We start from the raw sequence: 21,627 nt of genomic DNA on the forward strand, positions 1-21,627 counted from the left end.
CACGTGAAAAAGTTTTGGAGAAGGTGCAGAGGAGATTTACCCAAATGGTACCAAGGGTGAGGGACTTTGGTTATGTGGAGAGATTGGAGAAACTGAAATGTTCTCCTTGGAGCAGGGAAGCTTAAGGGGAGTTTTAATAGAGGTGTTCAAAATTATGAGGAGGTTTGACAAGAGTAAATAAAGAAAAACTTTCTGCTGGCAGGAGAATCAGTAACCAGAAGACATAGGTTTAAGATGATTGGCAAAAGAACCAGGGGGGAGATGAGGAGAAATGTTATGCAGCAAGTTGTTGCCATATGGAATGCACAGCCTGAAGGGGTGGTGGTGGAAGATGATTCAATAGTAACTTTCAAAAGGGAATTGAATTTATACTTGAAGGGGGAAATTTGTTGAGCTATGGGAAATGGGACGAATTGGATAGTTCCTTCAAAGAGCCGGGATAGCACAATGAGCCGAATGGCCTCCTTTTGTGCTGAATTATTCTGTTCTACTTACTTTCACATACTCAGGATTGAACCCAAAGGCTTTCTTGACGTATCCAGCTCGGTACCATACTGGGCAGCCACCAAATGCAATCATGTCACGACTGCATCGCGTCGATCACTACTTGCTGCAGATTCTTATAATGGGCAATAAATAATGACTGAACACCCAAAAAAATACAACATTGGTGCAGTGCAACTTTAAAACTTGTGTCCCTTCTCCATTTGCTGAACCAGTTCCAAATTACCTTCATTTCATCAGGCACGAAGACTTTGCGAGCTTTTTTAATCATCGGCTGGGGCTTCAGTTCCTCGTCCGTGAACTTACGCTTGCGGGGGTCAAACATCTCCTGACCAGGGATACTGGACAGAGCCAGATCAGCAGGGTCCGGCTCATAGCTGACTGGGACTTGAATGCTTTCAGGGTCAATTGGACTGGGTGTATTGCGGGCCGGTGGCAGTATCTGACCTGTAGATATACAAAGGTCAAGATCAGATAGACAATTATTTAGAATTTCACAGCACAGAAACAGACCATTTGGCCCAATAGGTCTATGCTGGTCTTTATGTTCTGCATAAGACTCCTCTTCGTCTAACTCCATCAACGTATAAGAACATAAAAAAATAGGAGCATAAGTGAGTCATTTGGCCCTTCACAAGAACACACAAATTAGCAGGAGTAGGCCATTCGGCCCCTCAAGCCTGCTCCACCATTTGATAAGATCATGGTTGTTCTGATTGTGGCCTCAATTCCACTTTCCTGTCTGTCCCCCAATAATCCTTGATCCTTTGTTGATCCAAAATCTATCTAACTCAGCCTCGAATATATTCAATGACCCAGCCTCCACAGCTCTCTGGGGAAGAGAATTCCACAGACCCTCAGAGAAAAAAAATTCTTCTCACCTCAGTCTTAAATGGGAGACTCCAATTTTTGAACTGTGACCCTTAGATCTAGACTCCACCCCTCCCCCCCCCCCCCCCCCCACCCTTGGGGAAACCTCCATCCAGCATCCACCCTCTCAAGTCCCTTCAGAATCTTATATGTTTCAATAAGATCACCTCTCATTCTTCTAAACTCCAATAAGTATAGGCCCAACCTGCTCAACCTTTCATCATAAGCTAACCCATTCATCCCAAGAATCAGTCAAGTGAACCTTCTCTGAACTGCTTCTACTGCAATTATATTCTTTCTTCCGTAAGGAGACTAAAACTGTACACAGTACTCAAAATGCAGTCTAACCAAGGCGCTGTATAGCTGTAGCAACACTTTCCTACTTTTATACTTGATTCCCCTTGCAATAAACAGCAACATTCCATTTGCCTTCCTAATCACTCACAGTACCTAGATACTAACTTTGATTCATTGACCAGGACACCCAGATCCCTCTACCATAGATTTCTGCACTTTCCCTCCATTCAAATATACTGCTTTTCTGTTCTTCCTGCCTGCTCAGCCATTCAATTAGGTCAGTGCTAATCTACTTGATTTCCCCTTCCATTCTATCCCCATATCCCTTAGTTACCTTCATATCCAAAAATCTACTGATCTCTGTCATGAATATACTTAATGACTGAGCATCTATAGCTCTCTGGAGTAGAGAATTCCAAAAGATTCACAACTCTGAGTGAAGAAATCTCTCCTCATTTCAGCTCTAATTGGATGACCCCTTATTGTGAGACAGTGACCCCTCCGTGGTGGGCAAATTATTAGAATCAATTCTGAGAGATAGGATAAACTGCCACTTAGAAAAGCATGGATTAATCAGCGATAGTCAGCATGAATTTGTTAAGGGAAGGTCGTGTCTTACTAACTTAATGGAATTTTTTGAAGTAACAAGGAAGATTGATGAGGGCAGTGGATGTTGTCTACATGGATTTTATTAAGGCATTTGACAAGGTCCCACATGGCAGACCGGTCAGAAAAATAAAACTCCCATGGGATACAGGGGAATGTGGCAGGTTGGATCCAAAATTGGCTCAGTGACAGGAAACAAAGGGTATTCGTCAACGGATGTTTTTGCGAATGGAAAGTGGCTTCCAGTGGTGTTCCACAGGGCTCAGTGTTGGGTGCCTTGCTGTTTGTGGTATATATTAATGATTTGGACTTAAATGTGGGAGGCATGATTGGGAAATTTGCAGATGACACAAAAATTGGCTGTGTAGTTGGTAGTGAAGAGGATAGCTGTAGACTCCAGAATGATATTAATCGTTTGGTTGAGTGGGCGGAAAAGTGGCAAATGGAATTCAATCTGGAGAAGTGTGAAGTAATGCATTTGGGGACGGCAAATAAAGTGAAGGAATACACAATGAACGGGAGGATATTGAGAGGGGTAGAAGTGAGAGACCTTGGAGTGAATGTCCACAGGTCTGTGAAGATGACAGGACAGGTAGATAGAGTGGTGAAGAAGGCATATGGGATGCTTTCTTTTATTGGCCGAGGTATAGAATACAAAAGCAGGGATGTAATGCTGGAACTGTATAAAATGCTGGTTAGACAACCGCTGGAGTATTGCGTACAGTTCTGGTCACCACATTACAGGAAGGACATAATTGCTCTGGAGAGAGTGCAGAGGGGATTTACAAGAATGTTGCCAGGGCTTGAAGGTTGCAGCTATGAAGAAAGATTGGATCGGCTAGGGTTGTTTTCCTTGGAACAGAGGAGGCTGAGGGGTGACTTAATTGAGACGTACAAAATTATGAGGGGCCTAAATAGAGTAGAAAGGAAGGATCTGTGTCACCTAGCGGAGAGGTCAATTACCAGGGGGCACAGATTTAAGGTGATTGGTAGAAGGATTAGAGGGGACATGAGGAAAATCTTTTTCACCCAGAAGGTGGTGGGTGTCTGGAATTCACTGCCAGGAACGGTGGTGGAGGCAGAAACCCTCAACTCATTTAAAAAGGTACCTGGACCTGCATCTGAAGTGCTGTAACCGGCAAGGCTACGGACCAGGTGCTGGACTGTGGGATTAGATTGGGCGGCTAGTTTTATCAACCGGCGCAGACACGATGGACTGAATGACCTCTTTTTATGCCGTAACTTTTCTATGGTTCTATAGTTCTAGACACATCAGCCAGGAGAAACATCCTTTCAATATCTACCCCGTCAAACTGTTAAGAATTTTCTGTTTCAATTAGATCACCTCTCATTCTTCTAAATTCTAGGGAATATACGTCTAATCTACTCAATCTCCCCTCATGGGACAATTCTCTCATCCCAGGAATCAGTCTTCTGAACCTTCGTCTGAGGCAAGAATATCCTTCCTTAGGTTAGGAGACCAAAACTGTACTCCAGGTGTTGTCTCACCAAGGCCCATATAATTGCAGTAAGATGTCTTTACTCATACACTCCAATCCCTTTGTAATGAAGGCTAACATACTATTTGCCTTCCTAATTGATTGCTGTTACCTGCATGTTAACTTTGAGAGTCATGTACAAGGATATCTTTCTCACAGCTTACTTTCCCACCTGATCTGATTGAAACATAAGATTCTGAAGGGGCTTGACAGGGTAGGCACTGAGAGGTTGTTTCCCCTGGCTGGGGAATCTAGAACACGGGGCACACTTTCACGATAAGGGGGCAATTATTTAGGACGGAGATGAGGAGAAATTTCTTCAGAGGGTTGTGAATCTTTGGAATTCTCTACCCCAGAGGGTTGCGGATGCTCCATCATTGAATATATTTTAAGGTTGGGATACACAGATTTTTGATCTCTTAGGGAATCAAGGTTTTTGGGGAGCAGGCTGGAAAGTGGTATTGAGGCAGAAGATCAGCCATGATCATACTGAATGGTGGAGCAGGCTCAAGGGGCCATATGGAGTACTCCTGCTCCTATTTCTTATATTATGTTCTTTGTATCGCCAGCATATTTGAATACATTACACTTGGACCCCTCATCTAAGTCTACATATAGATTGTAAATAGTTGAGGCCCAAGCACTGATCCTTGCGATATCCTGCTAGTTATAGCCTACCAACTTGAAAATGACACGTTAATTTCTATCTCTGTTCTCTGTCTGTTAACCAATCCTCAATCCATCCTAATATGTTACCCCCAATCCCATGAGTCCTAACTTTGTGTAATAATCTCCTCTGCAGCACCTTATTGAATATTTTTTTTGAAAATCCAAGTGGGCTACATTCACTGGTTCCCGCTTATCTACCCTGCTGGTTGCAACCTCAAAAACCTCAACCGATTTGTCGAACACTATTTCCCTTTCATAAATCCATGTTGACTCTGCCTAATCATATAATTTTCTAAGTGCCCTGTTACCACATCCCGAATAAAGATTCTAGCATTTTGCCAACGATTGTCATCAGGCTAACTGGCCTATATTTCCTCGTTTATCTTTCTTTTCTTGAATAGTGGGATTATGTTTGCAATATCCTTCCAAGCCTTTCTCCTTCATGTATTTATCTAGCTTCCCCTTAAATGCATCTATACTATTCACCTTGATTATTCCTCGAGATAGCTGGTTCCACATTATAACTGCTCACTGGGCGATGATGTTTCTCCTAAATTACTTCTTGGATTTATCAGTTACTATCCTATATTTATGGCCCCTGGTTGGTCTCCCTTACAAATGGAATCATCATCATTGTCTACCCTATCAAATCCCTTTATAATTTTAAAGATCTTTATTAGATCAACCCTCAACCTTTTCTTTTCTAAAGAAAAAGAGGCAGAAGGACTTGCATTTCTATAGTGTCATTCACAACCGCAGGATGTCCCAAAGCATACTTTTAAAGTGTAGTCACCTTTGAAATGTAGGAAATGCAGCAGGCAATTTGTGCACAGCAAGCTCCACAAATATGATAATGTGAGACCATTTGTTTTGGTGATGTTGATTGAGGGATAAATATTGGCCAGGGCTAACTCCTCTGCTCTTCAAAATAGTGCCATTGGATCTTTTACATTCACCAGAAAAAACAGACAGGACCTCGGTTTAACATCTCATCTGAAAGACGGTACCTCCGGCAGTGCAGCACACTCTCAGTACTACATTAGATTTTGCGCTGAAATTTCTGCAGTGGGGTTTGAACCCAAAACCTTTTGATTCAGAGGCAAGAGTGCTACTCACTAAACCATGCCAACACTTCAAGAGTTCCAGCCTGTTCAGATTTTCCTAATATTATACAATTGATAAATATAATAAAGTAATAATTGATCAAAAGGTCACTAAGTGCAGTGAAAACACACAACAGTGACTCTCACACTCCCTCACTCTCAAGAACATACACTCCCACGCCACTCCCTCACACATGCACAATCACACCCACACTCAATCTGATTGCAATAGAGTAGGTAGCTGCTAGCAGAATACCACATCAAGTTCCCTTTACATATTTATAGTGCATATTACTGCTTCATATAATGTGCAGCCATGTTCACAGCCATTCAACCATGACACAAACACTTGATTTTCAGGAGGGCTCATTGGTTAGGGATCCGGAGCAGGAGATCTGGCTGATTTTTTTGCTCCTTCCCTGCCCCAAGGGGTGCTGAGGACAGCTGGAGCCCCATCCTGGCTGTGATTAGGAGGTCGAGTTTCTGCTTTTCGCACAATTAGAAAATTGCACCCAACTGGGCTTGTAATTGTGCCGTTTTTCCAATTTGAAGTTACATTCTAAGTTTCCACCCAAACTCATTTGCATAATCCCAAAGGTAAGAATTCCAATGTGAACAAGCAGCATCTATTAGTAACTCGAGACAGGGCCAATCAGAACTCAAGTGTTTGGAGAATGATCCTAGAAAAAAACTACTGAAAATATTTTCCTTCAGAACAAAACTGAAGATAAAAAAAGGTAAGGACACTTTGCTCTCTCTAGACAAACATTTCCTGCCATGTGCGCTACCTTTATAGTTTTAAGACCATTGATCTGATTAATGTAAATTAATGTTAATTCATTAATGCATAAATTTTAACAGTGAGCGACTTCAATCTGAGTAATGTACAAATTGATTTAAAGATGTTTCGCTCTGCAAACTTTTTACTGCCATATGTCTTGCCTTAAGATCGAATTGATTTAATTTTAATTTATTAATAAATAAGTTTGAATGGTAGGGCTGTACAAAATGAGTGCAATATGACAAACCTGCTTGAATGAGCACTACCAGCGGAAATTTGCCACCCCTACTATTTCGATTCGGAAGTATACCCAGTTGTGTCAGCAGGGCTTACGTTGAGTGAAGTGATTTTTGAACCAGCGAAAATGATTGCGGAAAACACAAGCGCAAGTGGTTTTGAGCATAATTTATTTACGCTTTAAATTCCATGATCCTTTGCACTGATTTAAGAACACAAGAAACAGGAGCAGGCGTAGGCCATTCAGCCCCTCGAGCCTGCTCCACCATTCAATACAATCATGGCTGATCTTTTGCCTCAACTCCACTTTCCCATATCCCTCGATTCCGAGTGACCAAAAGTCTCTCTCACACAGCCTTAAATGTATTCAATGATGGAGCATCCACAACCCTCTGGAGTAGAGAATTCCAAAGATTCACAACCCTCTGAGTGAAGTAATTTCTCCTCATCTCAGTCCTAAATGATTGGCCCCTTATCCTGAGACTGTGCTCCCATGTTCCAGATTCCCCAGCCAGAGAAAACAATCTCACAGTGTCTACCGTATCCAGCCCCTTCAGAATCTTGTTTCAATGAGATCTCTTCTCATTCTTCCAAACTCCAGAGAATATAGGCCCAATTCATTCAGCCTATTATAGGACAATCCTCTCATCCCAGGAACCAATCTAGTGAACCTTCGCTGCACTGCCTCCAATGCAAACAAAGCCTTCCTTAGATATGGAGACCAAAACTACACACAGTACTCCAGGTGTGGTCTCAACAAGGCCCTGTACAATTGTAACAAGACTTCCTTATTCTTGAACTCCAATTCCCTTGCAATAAAGGCCAACGTGACATTTGCCTTCCTAATTGCTTGCTGTGCCTGAATGCTAACTTGTACAAGTACGCCCAATTTGGTCAATTCCACCCGGATTGCACGGATATAACTAGTGGAAACAGGTGGAAATTTGACCCCTAGCCAATGAGACACAGATCAGAAGAACTTGAGACCCTCCTCCTCAGTACTGCAAGAAGGGTGAAGTATCTAGGTTTGCTGGCGGGGTGGTGGGGGCGAGGGTTGTGGTTGTGTAGGTCTACATTTTCACCCAAATGAAATCTTCTTTTGAACAACCTTGAATCAAAATTTCCATTCTTAAAATTTTAAAAACATTTGTCGCATTCTTTAAGGCCGAGCATTTCACTGGGGTTAGACACAGCTGTGAACCTTTGCCGACACACAAGTAACAACATTACCCTGCATCCTGGCTTTTCTTATTAATGCAGGGCTGGGGTAATGACTTACCTGCTTTCTGCCACATCTATTTACAGTTTAACTTGTTAACCTGAATCTCACTGATCCTCCATTTTTAACATCACATTCTGTGCTGCTCAATAATTGTGTGAAAAGTAGCCCGCCAGTGTTTGAAAGATCCTTGGTAATGTTCAACACTGCACTGCCCCGTGATGCTGAGCTATGTTCACTTCTTGACCTAAATTAGGGGAAAAACAATTAAGTACTTCCTACGCCTAGGGAAAAGGAGCCAGCCAAAGCTCTCACTACAGATCATCCCATTGGAAAATGCATGTGATCAGATATCAATCAGAGAAAGACTTGTATTTACATACCACCTTTCACAACCTCAGATGGACAATGAAGTTCTTTTGAAGTGCATTCACTGTTATAACGGACGAAACATGGCTGTCAATTTGCACACAGCAAGCTCCCACAAACAGCAATGTGATAACGACCAGATGACCTTTGTTTTTTTAAAAAAAGTGACGTTGGTTGAGGACTAAGTATTGGTCAGGACACCAGGCACAACGCCCTTGCTCTTCAAGTAGTGCTATGGGACTTTTTATTAGCCAAGAGAGCAGCTGGGGCATCGGCATAATGCCTCATCTGAAAGATGGTGCCTTCAACAGTGCAATACTCCTTATGTTCTGCACTGGAGTGTTAGCCTGGATTACATACTCAGGAGTGAGACTTGAACCCAGGACGTTCTGACTCAGAGGTGACAGTCCTACCCACTGAGCCATGGCTAACACCTCAATGGAGTTCAGCTGTGCACTCACCTGCTGACACTCATTGTCTAATCTTGTACATGAAGAATGGCAGAAGGTAATGCCTTTAGAAGAGGAAGAAAACTAATTGGGAAAACTGGAGGAAATCACAGCCTCAGGAGCCCTTTAATGCAGTCAGCTATCAGTTGGATCTCAGCATGAGGGCGGCACAGTGGCGCAGTGGTTAGCACCGCAGCCTCACAGCTCCAGGGACCCGGGTTCGATTCCGGGTACTGCCTGTGTGGAGTTTGCAAGTTCTCCCTGTGTCTGCGTGGGTTTCCTCCGGGTGCTCCGGTTTCCTCCCACAAGCCAAAAGACTTGCAGGTTGATAGGTAAATTGGCCATTATAAATTGTCACTAGTATAGGTAGGTGGTAGGGAAATATAGGGACAGGTGGGGATGTTTGGTAGGAATATGGGATTAGTGTAGGATTAGTATAAATGGGTGGTTGATGTTCGGCACAGACTCGGTGGGCCGAAGGGCCTGTTTCAGTGCTGTATCTCTAATCTAAATGTACAGAGTCTTGTAATTAACAATGAATGAGTAAATTCTACATCTGCAGTAACTGAACTGGGTCCTCCTGTCTAATGAGTGCTGACAGTCTCACACCATTGATAGCAACAATGACCCAAGCTATACAGTCCAGTCTGGACTAAGCTGCCAACCATAGGGGTCACAAGCCACCCCGCACCATGCCAACAGGAGCAATTCACACACAGCTTATCAGATCCATTGGTGTAGTGGGTCTGTTACTGGACTAATTATCCAAAGATTGATTGTTCAAATCCCACCATAGGTAGCGGAGATCCATTGGACAGCCGACTGTATTGAAGGTCTCCCGAGGCTGAGGTTCCCATGAATTCAGTTTTAACAAGCTGGTATCAGTGTTCTCGACTGTCATAAAAACCCATCACACATGTCCTTTAAGGAAGAAAACCTACAGTCCTTACACAGACTGGACAAACGCAATTCCAGTCCTACACCAATGTGGCTGTCACTTAACTTCCCTCTGATGTGGCCTAGCAAGTCACTCAATTGTATCAAACTGCTACCAGCAGATCAAGGTGCCCAAGCACCATCTTCTCTGGGTAACGGTTGGACAATAAATGCCAGCCTTGCCAACTGTCACATCCCAAAAATGATTTTTAAAAAAAAATTCTGCCACTACCTTGGTAAAACAGAGACTCCCTTCCTAGGGGTCACATTTTAAGAATAACAAGTCTCCATTTTAAGACCGAGATGAGGAGAAATTTGTTTTCTCAAAGGGTCATTAGTCTGTGGAATTCTCTTCTCCAGGAAGCAGTGGAGGCTGGGTCATTGAATTTATTCAAGGCTGAGTTAGATAGCTTTTTGATGGACAAGGGAGTCAGGCGTTATGGGGGGCAGACAGGAAAGTGGAGTTGAGACTACAACCCGATCAGCCACGATCTTATCGAATGGCGGAGCAGGCTCGAAGGGCTGAATGGCCTACTCCTGCTCCTAAATCCTATGTTCTCCTCAGATCTAAGGTGGGACTAGACTGGGTGACTTGTTTTTTGGCCGGCGCAGACATGATGGGCCAAGTGGCCTCTTTCTGTGCCATAAACTTTCTATGATTCTATCACAGGCGATCCAGTTTAACTCGAGTGCTAGTACTTTTATCACCGATAATTAAATCCAAATTGCACCAAGGAACCCATGGATCATGGCGTGGGACTGAACAAAACACACCTTCCTTCTCCGTATGTAGTTCCATCCTTCTGCTGTAACTGGCAAAGTTGTGCAGCTGAGTGACTGGATGTCACTGGATGACTGAGTGGCAGGAACTGCAAACAACCAGCAGCGAGGCCGGATGCATTAACAAGCAGTGAGAAACTTTGAAAGAGTCCACTGCAGTGCGTGGTGAGGGAGGCTCAAAAGAACTGTGCAAATTGGACTCTCTTTCCAATAAAATAGTAACCTGATAGAGGTCTTCAAAATTGTGGAAGGGTTTGATGGAGTAGACATAGAGATGTTTTCACTTGTAGGAGAGTCCAAAACTAGGGGCCATAAATACAAGATAGTCATTACTAAATCCAGTGGGGAACTCAGGAGAAACTTCCTTACCCAGAGAGGGGAACTTGCTACAACAGACAGCAAATAGCATAGATGCATTTAAGGGGAAGCTCAATAAGTTCTTGAGCAAAAAAGGAATAGAAGGAAATGCTGATAGGGTTAAATGAGATCAAGTTCCTGTGCTATACATTCTGTGTAAATTATGTACTTACAGCAAAAATTGTACAGGACTTGCAGCCTATGGAGATCAGAGTTCCTTGTGTCCCACAGTAGTTCGTAACCTTCCATACCGGACGTTATGAAGTTTCACCACACGAGGGAGTATTTATTACACCAATTGCAGCAAGGCTGATCACTGATTAACCAGAGTGGTAGATCACCAGACACAGATGACAGGAATAAGATTCACCCAGTCATGCAAGAGCTGGATTAGAACACACATGGTTGGAGTTGAAACACCCTGGATTACGGTGCCATGTCCTCACACTGTCACTCAGTAATTCTTCCCCCAGCTGTCTGTTACTGACTGTCAAACCAAAACTCCACTACCTGTATCCTAACTCACACCAAGTCCTGTTCACCCATCACCCCCATGCTTGACGACCTACACTGGCTCCTGTTCCAGGATCAGCTCAATTTTAAAATGGTGTTCAAATCTTTCCATGCCCTTGTCCCTCCTAATTTTGCAACCTCATCCAGGTAAAGCCTGGCTACCCGAAGCAAACCCAACTGGGCCCGACTACATGCGTCAGGGTCGGGTCGAAATTCCGAATCCAGCATTTGGGCTCGGGTCGGGTGGGGCTGGACACTGCTTCCGGGAAGTCACGGGGATCAGGCTAACCCATGATTCCCCACAACTCCAGCTGCAGGAATAGCCTGCTACCAAAACAGATGAAGGAGATTTGAGTCGGGGTCGGGTCAGGCGTGGAAAAAAATTAAAGGGCTTGGGTCGAGTTTGGGTTGGCTGTGGCCACGTCGGGTTTTAATTTTATACCTGAGCCAGGCTTTACCTCCAGGTCTACAACCTTCCGAGCTATTTGCGTTCCTCCAATTCTGGCTTCTTATACATCCCTGATTTTAACAGCTCTGTCACTGGCAGCCAAGACTACGGAGGCCCTAAGCTCTGCTGTTCCCTCCTTAAACCTCTATGTCCCTCTCCTCCTTCAGGTGCTCCTTAAAACTTATCTCTTTGACCAACTATGACTTAATATCTCCCTGTGCCTCGGTGTCAAACTTTGTTTGCTAATGCTCCTGTGAAGCGCTTTGGGATGTTTTACGTTAAAGGCACTATATAAATGCACGTTTTGTTGTATCTATACTGCACTGATTTGCTTCAAGTACCCAAACCCCAAGATGCTAGCCTTTGGTCCTAGACAGGAAGGGATAACTTATGCCCTGCTGCTGGACACCGTTTGATTTTCATGCCCGGGCAGCAACTTGAAAATTTTCCAAGTTCCAGCAGGCTATTCAACTTAGAGTGCATCACAGCCAAGTGTGATTCTATCTTCTATGAACGTGCATGCAAGTCCGCACACAACCTTCCACCAGTTGGAAAGGGTGGAGTGTCAGAGGATAGCAGCAGAAATCCTAGCTGATTTCTTCCCTCCTCTCACTAACCCATGGATGTTTAGGCTAATTACTTCACCCCTACTGTTGCCCTAATCAGCTAACTCAACATTTAGTGGGAATTGAACCTGCAATCTATGCACTGTGAAGTGCCCAGCCAGATCCTGGACCATGGCCCATAATAAAATGCTTTTAGCCCAAACAGCACTGAAATACATCATAAAGTGAGCTAAACACTGACAAAGATGGAAATCATGCTCATTCCAAAGCATCTCTGTGCAAGTCAACTGTTGCTTGTGTCAATTGTGGGAGGGTGGGGGTGGACATTTTTTGAATTAAAAAGATTATTGCTTGATCTGCTTGGTGTTTGTGTAAAACCCCGTCACTCCTCCCAGAGCGCTCTTGTTTTCTGAATTACTGCTTTAAATGGAAACCTTCCTCTCAGAAGAGAAAGCAGGAGCTCGAGTCCCAGAGGACGGTGAGCTGCTGGGTTGGGTTCCTGTCAGGATTTGCACTCAACAACATAGCACCTTTGCTATAGTAAAACATCCCAAAGCACTTCACTGAAGTTGTCAAACAAATTTGACATCGAGCCAGGTCAGGAGATATTCGGATAAGTGACCAAAGTGCTCAGATATGTTTTAAGGAGCGTCTTAAAGGGACAGAGGTGAAGAAATATCGGGAGGGAATTCCAGAGTTTAGGACCGATGGTGCAGAATGAAAATCAGGGAGAAACTGAAGGGGTGCAGAAATCTTGGAGGGTTGTAGGGCTGGAGCAGGTTACAGAGATAGGGAGGGGTGAGGCCATGGAGGGATTTGAAAACAAGGATGAGAATTTTTAAATTGAGGCATTCCTGGACCAGATGCCAATGAAGGACAGGGGTTGACGGCTGAACAGGGCTTGTGTTAAACTCCAGAAAGCTTGTTATGGAAGGATGATGCTGGAGCCTATCTTTACTCAGTTTCACATTTATCGCACAGAGTAAAAGGATTACAAACACGTAGCTCCTCATTCAAACCCTCCACCAGTCTCAGTAAGTATCTGCTTATAAATGCTCAGGTAAGACCCCAATTAACACCCTCCACCTGCATATAATCAAACAATTGATACACAATTAACAGATTAACAGTTGATGTGATTCAGGACCAAGGAAGACTACAAACCAACACTGACTGGACAGCGTTGGCAGGTACTTCACCTGAGTGAGCATGGACTTCCTGGGTTGAGGTGAAAATTGGGAAACATCTATCAGAATGGAGAGGGGGGGGGGATTTTTTATGCCTTTACCCCTTTTTTGCATGCTAGGTCTTTTAAATTCAGTGTGCATGCCCTCCCGCGAGTAGTCTCTTTAATAGTTAGTCCCGTGAACCCCAGGCAGGGTGACAGGCTCCACTGACAGCCTCCCTTGCTATTTATATTTAAATGAATGCAATGATTCTAACATATGGTGTCTGTTCTGTTCAGCACAGGGCACTCATTGTTTAGTGTCCACATATATTACTGCATGTAGACTGGGAACTAAAGAAATAATTTATTAAAAAATACAGTCCTTCCCTGCCCTCTGTTCAGAGTACACAGCAGCGAGGTCCCAGTGCCTGTTCTGTGTTGAATTAACTGAATTTCGCATGCAGTGCCTATAGGGGCTGCTACAACTGACCCTCAGCATGTTGAACTGAGGAAGGTGACAGGGTCCTCTTCCCTATCCAGTGTAAATGCACATATCTGGACATCAAACAAAATCCATTAAAGGGCCACCTCTGAAAGGAAAGCCCATACCCTCTCCCCAACTATTCCTAAAAAGATGGAAAAAGGAACTGTGATTCACTCCTCAAAGTCAACACATGTGCAGGAAAAATGGCACCTTTGTGACAGGTCACCATGACCAGCTTCCCAACATGGATAGTGCCCGTTTGAAGGGATTGTGGCTGGGCTTGGAGTAGCCAATTATTGACTGAACTCCCCTCGTGTCTGCACTGAACATGGAGCCTGGTATTCCAGTAATTTTCCACGCACTCATGCACCTCACATACCAGGGTCACATGGCCAACTCACTCACTTTCCCAACACAAACAAACAACTTCTCTTCTTTCTGCTTGCCTTCAAACGCCTTGCTGCCTCTCTCCAAAGAACATTTTGTTTCAGCATGAAGACTTTAGATTTCAAACAACCAACCCACTTTCTGTTAAGCTGCATTTCACAGGAAGAAAAACAAAATAATAAAAATGCACTGGACACAGGACAAGAATCAAAACATTTTAGGGTTCCGCTTGTTTGCTGGTTTTGACATGGTGTCACAGCTTTCACGTGTTCTTTGAGGTGACTAGTTCCTGAGACGTACAGGGGTAAATATTGAGACATTGTGCATCAGTATTAAAGCAAGTATATAAAATAAAATCATCAGAGGGATTTTTACTGTTTACAGAACTCTCAGAAGCTTTCAACTTAAAATACTTAGCACAACAATCATTGATTTAGAGGAGAGAAAAAAAATTAAATCACAGAAAAGAATGGTCCACTCCAGAGAAAATCCAAGTTATAATCCAGGACTTGGCTCACTGCTAGCTGATTTGCTGGTCTTGTGGGTTATATTAGTGAAATGTGTGTTAAATGTTTCCAACTTGCGTTCCTCCAATTCTAGCCTCTTGTACACCCCCACTCCCTTCACCCCAACATTAGCCCCCGTGCCTTCAGCTGCCGAGGCCCAAAGATCTGGAATCCCCTCCCAAAACCTCTCCGCCTCACTACCTTCTAAACCTCTCCGCCTCACTACCTTCTAAACCTCTCCGCCTCACTACCTTCTAAACCTCTCCGCCTCACTACCTTTCTCTCATCCTTTAAGGCGCTATTTAAAACTTAGCTCTTTGACCAAGCTACTGATCACCTGCCCCAAAATCTCATGTGGCTCGGTGTCAAATTTTCTTGAGTAATGCTCCTGTGAAGCACCTTGGGATGTTTTTCTATATTAAAGGCACTATACAAATACAAGTGTTTTTTGTGATCTGTGATGGACTTTCAGGTGAGGTAAGAGGTTAAGTGATTGGGGGGGTGGGGGTGGGGGTGGGGCAGGGAGGGAGGGAAGGGGATTAAATGCTGTCACATCTTTCAGCATCTGGTTTACTCCCGGGACACTTGGCGTGGGCTGGGGAACAGCAACTGGGGCAAAACTGGTAGAGCGTGGGAGGGAGGAGCACAAAAACAATAAATTACACCAACTTTTCTAGCATCATTGCCACGCGCTGTCAAACAATGGGGTCTGAGTTTTCTCTCACACAATCTCAGCAGTGCCACTGCAGGTAGCAGTGAGGAGAGAGCGGAGCATCACAGCCATCACCGAGTCACCCTGGCAGAGACATAGGCGCAAAGCAGCCTCTAATTCTTTTTGAAGTGCGCGGGTGATGTATTTAAGTGTGCAGCTCCTTTAAAATTTTTTGCGCAGTGACGCAAACGCAGTAACAAAGGGCCGACTTGTGCATGGCCGGCATGGGGACCTTCGGGTTCCTGCATGACCACACAGGGAACCTTGCCTGGGAGTCAGAGGGCACTCGCCAGGTTGGGAAGGAATGAGGCCAGAAATGGGGAGAATCAGAGAGAGCGGAGTTAGAGAGAATCACCACCTTCAATAAAGCGTAATTATTTCAGCAACATCCACCATTCTGCTTCAACAATTCAGGAACGATTAAGCAGCCAAATTACAGAATGAAGAGGCCATTTTGCCCAACTCATCTAAGCCAAAGTTTATGCTCCACATAAGCCTCCTCCCATCCCTCTTCATCTCACATCAGCATATCCTCTACTTCCTCCCTCATGTACTTATCTAGCTTCCTCTTAAATGCAGGAATTCTATTAACCTCAACCACTCCCTGTGGTAGTGAGTTCCACATTCTCACCACTCTCTGGCTAAAGAAGTTTTTCCTGAATTCCCTGTTGGATTTATTAGTGACTATCATATTTATGCCCCCCTAGTTTTGGTTCCCCTAACAAAAAAGGACAAGAATTGCTTTTCTGAAAACTGGCGGGCTATTCGGCCAAAAGATCACCTCGGTGGTGGGCAAATTATTAGAATCAATTCTGAGGGACAGGATAAACTGCCAATTAGAAAGGCATGGATTAATCAGGGATAGTCAGCATGGATTTGTTAAGGGAAGGTCATGTCTTACTAACTTGATTGAGTTTTTTGAGGAAGTAACAAGGAGGATTGATGAGGGTAGTGCAGTGAATATGGTCTACATGGATTTTAAGAAGGGTTTTGACAAGGTCCCACATGGCAGACTGGCCAGTAAAATGAAAGCCCATGGGATACAGGGGAATGTGACAGGTTGGATCCAAAATTGGCTCAATGACAGGAAACAAAGGGCAGTATTCGACGGATGTTTTTGCGAATGGAAAGTGGTTTCCAGTGGCGTTCCACAGGGCTCAGTGTTAGGTCCCTTGCTGTTTGTGGTATATATTAATGATTTGGACTTAAATGTGGGAGGTACGATTGGGAATTTTGCAGATGACACAAACATTGGCTGTGTAGTTGATAGTGAAGAGGATAGCTGTAGACTCCAGAATGATATCAATGGTTTGGTTGAGTTGGCGGAAAAGTGGCAAATGGAATTCAAACCAGAGAAGTGTGAGGTAATGCATTTGGGGAGGGCAAACAAAGCAAGGGAATGCACAATAAACGGGAGGATATTGAGAGGGGTAGAAGAAGTGAGAGACCTTGGAGTGCATGTCCACAGGTCCCTGAAGGTGGCAGGACAGGTAGATAGAGTGGCGAAGAAGGCATATGGAATGCTTTACTTTATTGGCCAAGGTATAGAATTCAAAAGCAGGGATGTAATGCTGGAACTGTATAAAATGCTGGTTAGGCCACAGCTGGAGTATTGTGTACAGTTCTGGTCACCACATTGCAGGAAGGACATAATTACTCTGGAGAGAGTACAGAGGAGATTTACAAGAATGTTGCCAGGGCTTGAAAGTTACAGCTAAGAGGAAAGATTGGATAGGCTAGGGTTGTTTTCCTTGGAACAGAGGAGGCCGAGGGGTGACTTAATTGAGGTGTTCAAAATTATGAGGGGCCTAGATAGAGTGAACAGGAAGGACCTGATTCCCCTGGCGGAGAGGTCAGTTACCAGGGGGTAGAAGGATTAGAGGGGATGCGAGGAAAAACTTTTTCACCCAGCGGGTGGGTGTCTGGAATTCACTGCCAGGAATGGTGTTGGAGGCAGAAACCCTCAACTCTTTGAAAAGGTACCTGGACATGCATCTGTAGTGCTGTAACCTGCAAGGCTACAGGCCAGCTGCTGGAAGGTGGGATTAGATTGGGCAGCTAGATTTTTTTCGGCCGGCGCAGACACGACGGGCTGAATGGCCTCCTTCTGTGCCATAATTTTTCTGTGGTTCTATGCATCAAAGTTTGAGCCAATCCTGTCTTCACCAAACATCCACACACGTGACTTTCTGCATGTGTCACTGCATCGTGAGCAGGAGCAGGAATCCTGGATAATTTCCTCCCTCTTCCATCCCATATCAGAAACAAATAAAAAGACAGATACACACACAGATGAGAATGCGAGAGACAAACACACCAAGTGGGGGAAGGCACAGAGAAAGCACAAGGGAGATATAGAGAAAGACACTCAAAGGATCCAAGCAAGCAGTAGAGCAAAGGAGACAGAGGAATAACTCTCCTTGACAGTGAGGGTTAAAACTTTCCTGCCTCTATGCTTTACGACTGACACATACTGCAAGACCTTGACTTGTTTGCACCATCGATTTGATCATTTGCTTCTGCAAATTTTGTGACTCACTTCAGTTGTACTATCCTACCAGCTAAACACGTGCTGTACCAATGCAGACCAACGCAGACCAACACAGGCAAATGCTGGTACAACCATGACAAATCAACCTCCCCCTCCCCCAAAATTTGGTCATAAAGTAGACCCACTCCCCCATGCTCACTTGAAGTTATCAATTGCCAAGCAGTTTACACACTCAGAGACTAAGCGCTGTTTTCTTGCTTACCCACTTTTCAAGGCAGACCATGAGAAAACTTCTAATATACAGATAGGCATCTGACGGCTCTTAATGTCTGCACTCCTTTATGGTTGCCTTACCAGGTCTCAATTAATACTTTGTCTCGTGACGAGTTTTGGCTCAATGGCCAAGTGACCAATCAACACATATTGTGCAGCACGTCACTGACAAGGAGCAGCCGTTGACATGTGGTCCCAAAGTAAGCACCTTCTGAGTGGGGTCCCAGGGAGAACACTGCCACCCCCCTCTCCCAAAAACAATGTTGAATCTCAAAGCCAGTACTTTAGCAGCCAGTCTAAGTTCAGGCCATGTGTGTGTGTGAACCTGTTGCCACAGCAATCAATGAACAATAAAGTCACTTCCTTTGAACTGGTTCCAGGTCCAGCTCAAGTCAGGTAATCAGGAGCTGGAAAACCAGGAGGCTGTTGTCTACATATTAATGAACCCTTAATCTCCCAGTCCTTCTGCATTTTGGACAAGCTGCTCATTTATCTATACATCAACAAGTCTCAGCCATGGCTCAGTGGGAAGTAGACTCACCTTTGAGAAGGTTGTGGGTTCAAGTCCCACTCCAGAGGCTTGAGCAAGCAATCCAGGCAGACACTCCTGTGCACTACTGAGGGAGTGCTGCACTGCTGAAGGTGCCGCTTTTTGGATGAGACATTAATCTAAGGCACTATCTGCCCTCTCGGGTTGGCATAAAAGATCCCATGGCTGTATCTGAAGAACCTGCCCAATACTTGTCCCTGAACCAGCCTCACCAAAAATAAATCAACTGGTCATTATCACATTTGCTGTTTGTGGGATCTTGCTGTGTGCAAATTGGCTGCTGTGTTTCCAACATTACAACAGCAACTATACTTCAAAAGCACTTCATTGGCTGTAAAGCCTCCACTACCCCCCCCACCCCCACCACCCACCCCCACCCCACCAGCAGCCGTGGAAACACTGTGATCACCAGACTGGAATCATGTGAAATCTCTCTTTCAATTCAATCTCACTTCTAATGTGATGGGGCTTAATAGGTAGGGCACTGTATCATTCTGGGGCAGAGTGCGAGAGCCTTCTGCTATCCTTCCGTACACAACTAGGACCAAGCTGTAGGTGGCACTCCATGGAGCAGGAGCTACTGATCAATCTCCTTAACGTACTTCAGCAGACACAGACTCCAACAGCTCACAAGATAAATAAATATAAGGACAGCCATTTGGCACAGGTTGACTTGTCCTTATAGAATGTAAAACCTACAGTGTCCTCTTCACAGCATCCGAGGGTCACACCAATATGACTCTACCTCAGAATCTACCCTAAGTTTTGATTACTCTTCGGGTGAAAAGATTATTCTCGATACCTTCTTCCTTAAGGGAAGAGCAGAGCAAGGAACATGGGAAAAAAAATGAGGAGAGCAGGAAAGAGGGAAAAATGAAGGGAGCAGGGAAGAGAAGATCTCATTCTACAACTACCTCCTGTAGCAATGAAGCAGTGCAGGACTCACTGCAGAGAAAATGGAAGGGGATAAATTTACAAAACACATAACCAAAGGAAACAAGATCAACATCACTGCTGTTAAAAAAAGGATTAAACAGTGACCCATTCCTTCCCCCTGGGTCACAAGAAAGATTAAAAATACTTCCCGATGTTTAACCCACAGGCATAAACCTTGGGTTGATTGTTCAGTCCACTTTCATCTTAAAAGCAGTGACAAAATACAAGATGATTTGACAGTTACCATTTAAAGGCACAGGTCGTTTCTGCAAAGCAATAATTACAGCCATCACTCTGGGTGAAACACATGCTGGTGTCCATTTCATTGCTCTTTATCTATTTGTACAGTCTGTTTAACAGCATTTTCATTTCCAATTAAAACTTGATCTTAAAATCAAAAACATTCTTTGAGTTTGGCTGGTGCCATTCTACTTAAATGGGCCGGACCTTGTTGGAGTGGAGCATCTCATAGCATGGTAGTTAGATCTTTTCCTGCACCCTTCAGTTTAAGAATGTTTTTGCACAGTAACCTGCTGGAAGGGTGAACTACAACAGCACGGTGAGGGCAACTGGGCACCTGGGACCTCAGTGAATGATGAGACCAACTGTGTACTGCCCTAACTAATGAGATTTAGGGATTCAGAAAGTAGTAGATAGAGAAAGGGGGCTTGGGGGGGGGGGGGGGGGGGGAAGAGTGTCAATATCAGGTGCAGAAAGAGAAATAGAGGGAGAAAGAAAGATTGAATTGAGAGACAGAAACAAGGGACACCAAACAAAAGGATTTTATTTTTAATTTGACATCTCCAACAACAATTCATTACCTGGAGGAATGAGATGCCATAGCTTAAACTGTTCCCTTTCTGGGCCAGAGAGGTTGATTGGCAGTCATTAACAATTATGTTGTTAAAAGGGTACTTGCACCATTAACTACTAGACTTTACTTTCTGTGGCGAGATTAATGGGGAATTAATGTGCAAATGCAGCTTCTTAAAAATAAGATGGAGGGCAAAAGCGAGATGCTGATTGATTATACCATCCCACCATTTGCTTTGAGCAATCAGCAGGTTTTGGAAATTCATGCCAGATTGCTTAGTCCTCTGAACTTGCTGGCTAATTTGGATGTTAATAGCTTCATGTGCTGTTCATACGCCATTACTTTTCCAGCAGGTTCCGGTCCTGTATTTTTGGAGCTAAAAATTTGTCTTGGGGGGGAAACTGAAATTTATGACCCGCCTGTGTCCAGTCCCATTGAGGCAGGCAGCGTAACAACTTCCTGCTACCTCCTTATTTTCATGATTGTAGCATTCAGCCAAGCCCGACCTATGCTCTGGCTGGTTGAATGCACAACAATGGACCCAGCAGCGTACAAGGCCACTGCATGTCCCAGCTTGCCTCCCACTCTTAAAGGAAGCCTGTCCTTTTTAAAGGGGAGTTGATGGACTGGAACAAAGCTGCTTTGACTGTAGTGGAAATGGTTGAAAGTACAGCAAAAGAATGGAGCACCAGAGAAGGGAGGGCTCGAAGGTTCGTGGATGCAGCAATGCAGGTCAACAAGAGGAGAGGGGCCATGCTTCTGTGGGGGGGGGCGGTGGCAGGACAGTTTCAAAGAATACCAGCCAAAGATGACCAGGGAGGTCAACTCCCGGAGTCTGGGCCCAAGGACCTGGCAGCAGTGCTGCAAGAAGTTCAATAACTTCATGCCAGTGATCAAGGTTAGTGAATTCACCTTCAAAGGACATCACATACCCACTGCATCACCAGCCTCTCAAGTTACTCAATGCAGTACACCCCCATCACTCACCCATCAGCAGTCCCCAGCAGTCAGGGTCCTGACAGTCACATACTCCACCTCACCTCACACACCTTCCAATGATGCTAGCCTCACACCTATCTCTTACTGCCTTTGCATATCTCCAG

At 44.4% G+C, this 21,627-nt stretch overlaps 1 protein-coding gene across 3 annotated transcripts in view; it reads right to left on the bottom strand.

The window, feature by feature from the left end:
• The window catches only part of LOC137384465 (hepatic leukemia factor-like), a 77,313-nt gene that overhangs the window by 6,106 nt on the left and 49,580 nt on the right, over positions 1 to 21,627 (bottom strand). For all 3 annotated transcript variants that reach the window (XM_068058575.1, XM_068058576.1, XM_068058574.1), the window contains exon 3: positions 731 to 951. In XM_068058575.1, coding sequence (XP_067914676.1) covers positions 731 to 951 — 221 coding nt within the window. The remainder of the gene's footprint in view (positions 1 to 730; positions 952 to 21,627) is intronic.

The sequence above is a fragment of the Heterodontus francisci genome, chromosome 26, assembly GCF_036365525.1.
Source record: "Heterodontus francisci isolate sHetFra1 chromosome 26, sHetFra1.hap1, whole genome shotgun sequence".
Classification (NCBI taxonomy): Eukaryota; Metazoa; Chordata; class Chondrichthyes; order Heterodontiformes; family Heterodontidae; genus Heterodontus; species Heterodontus francisci.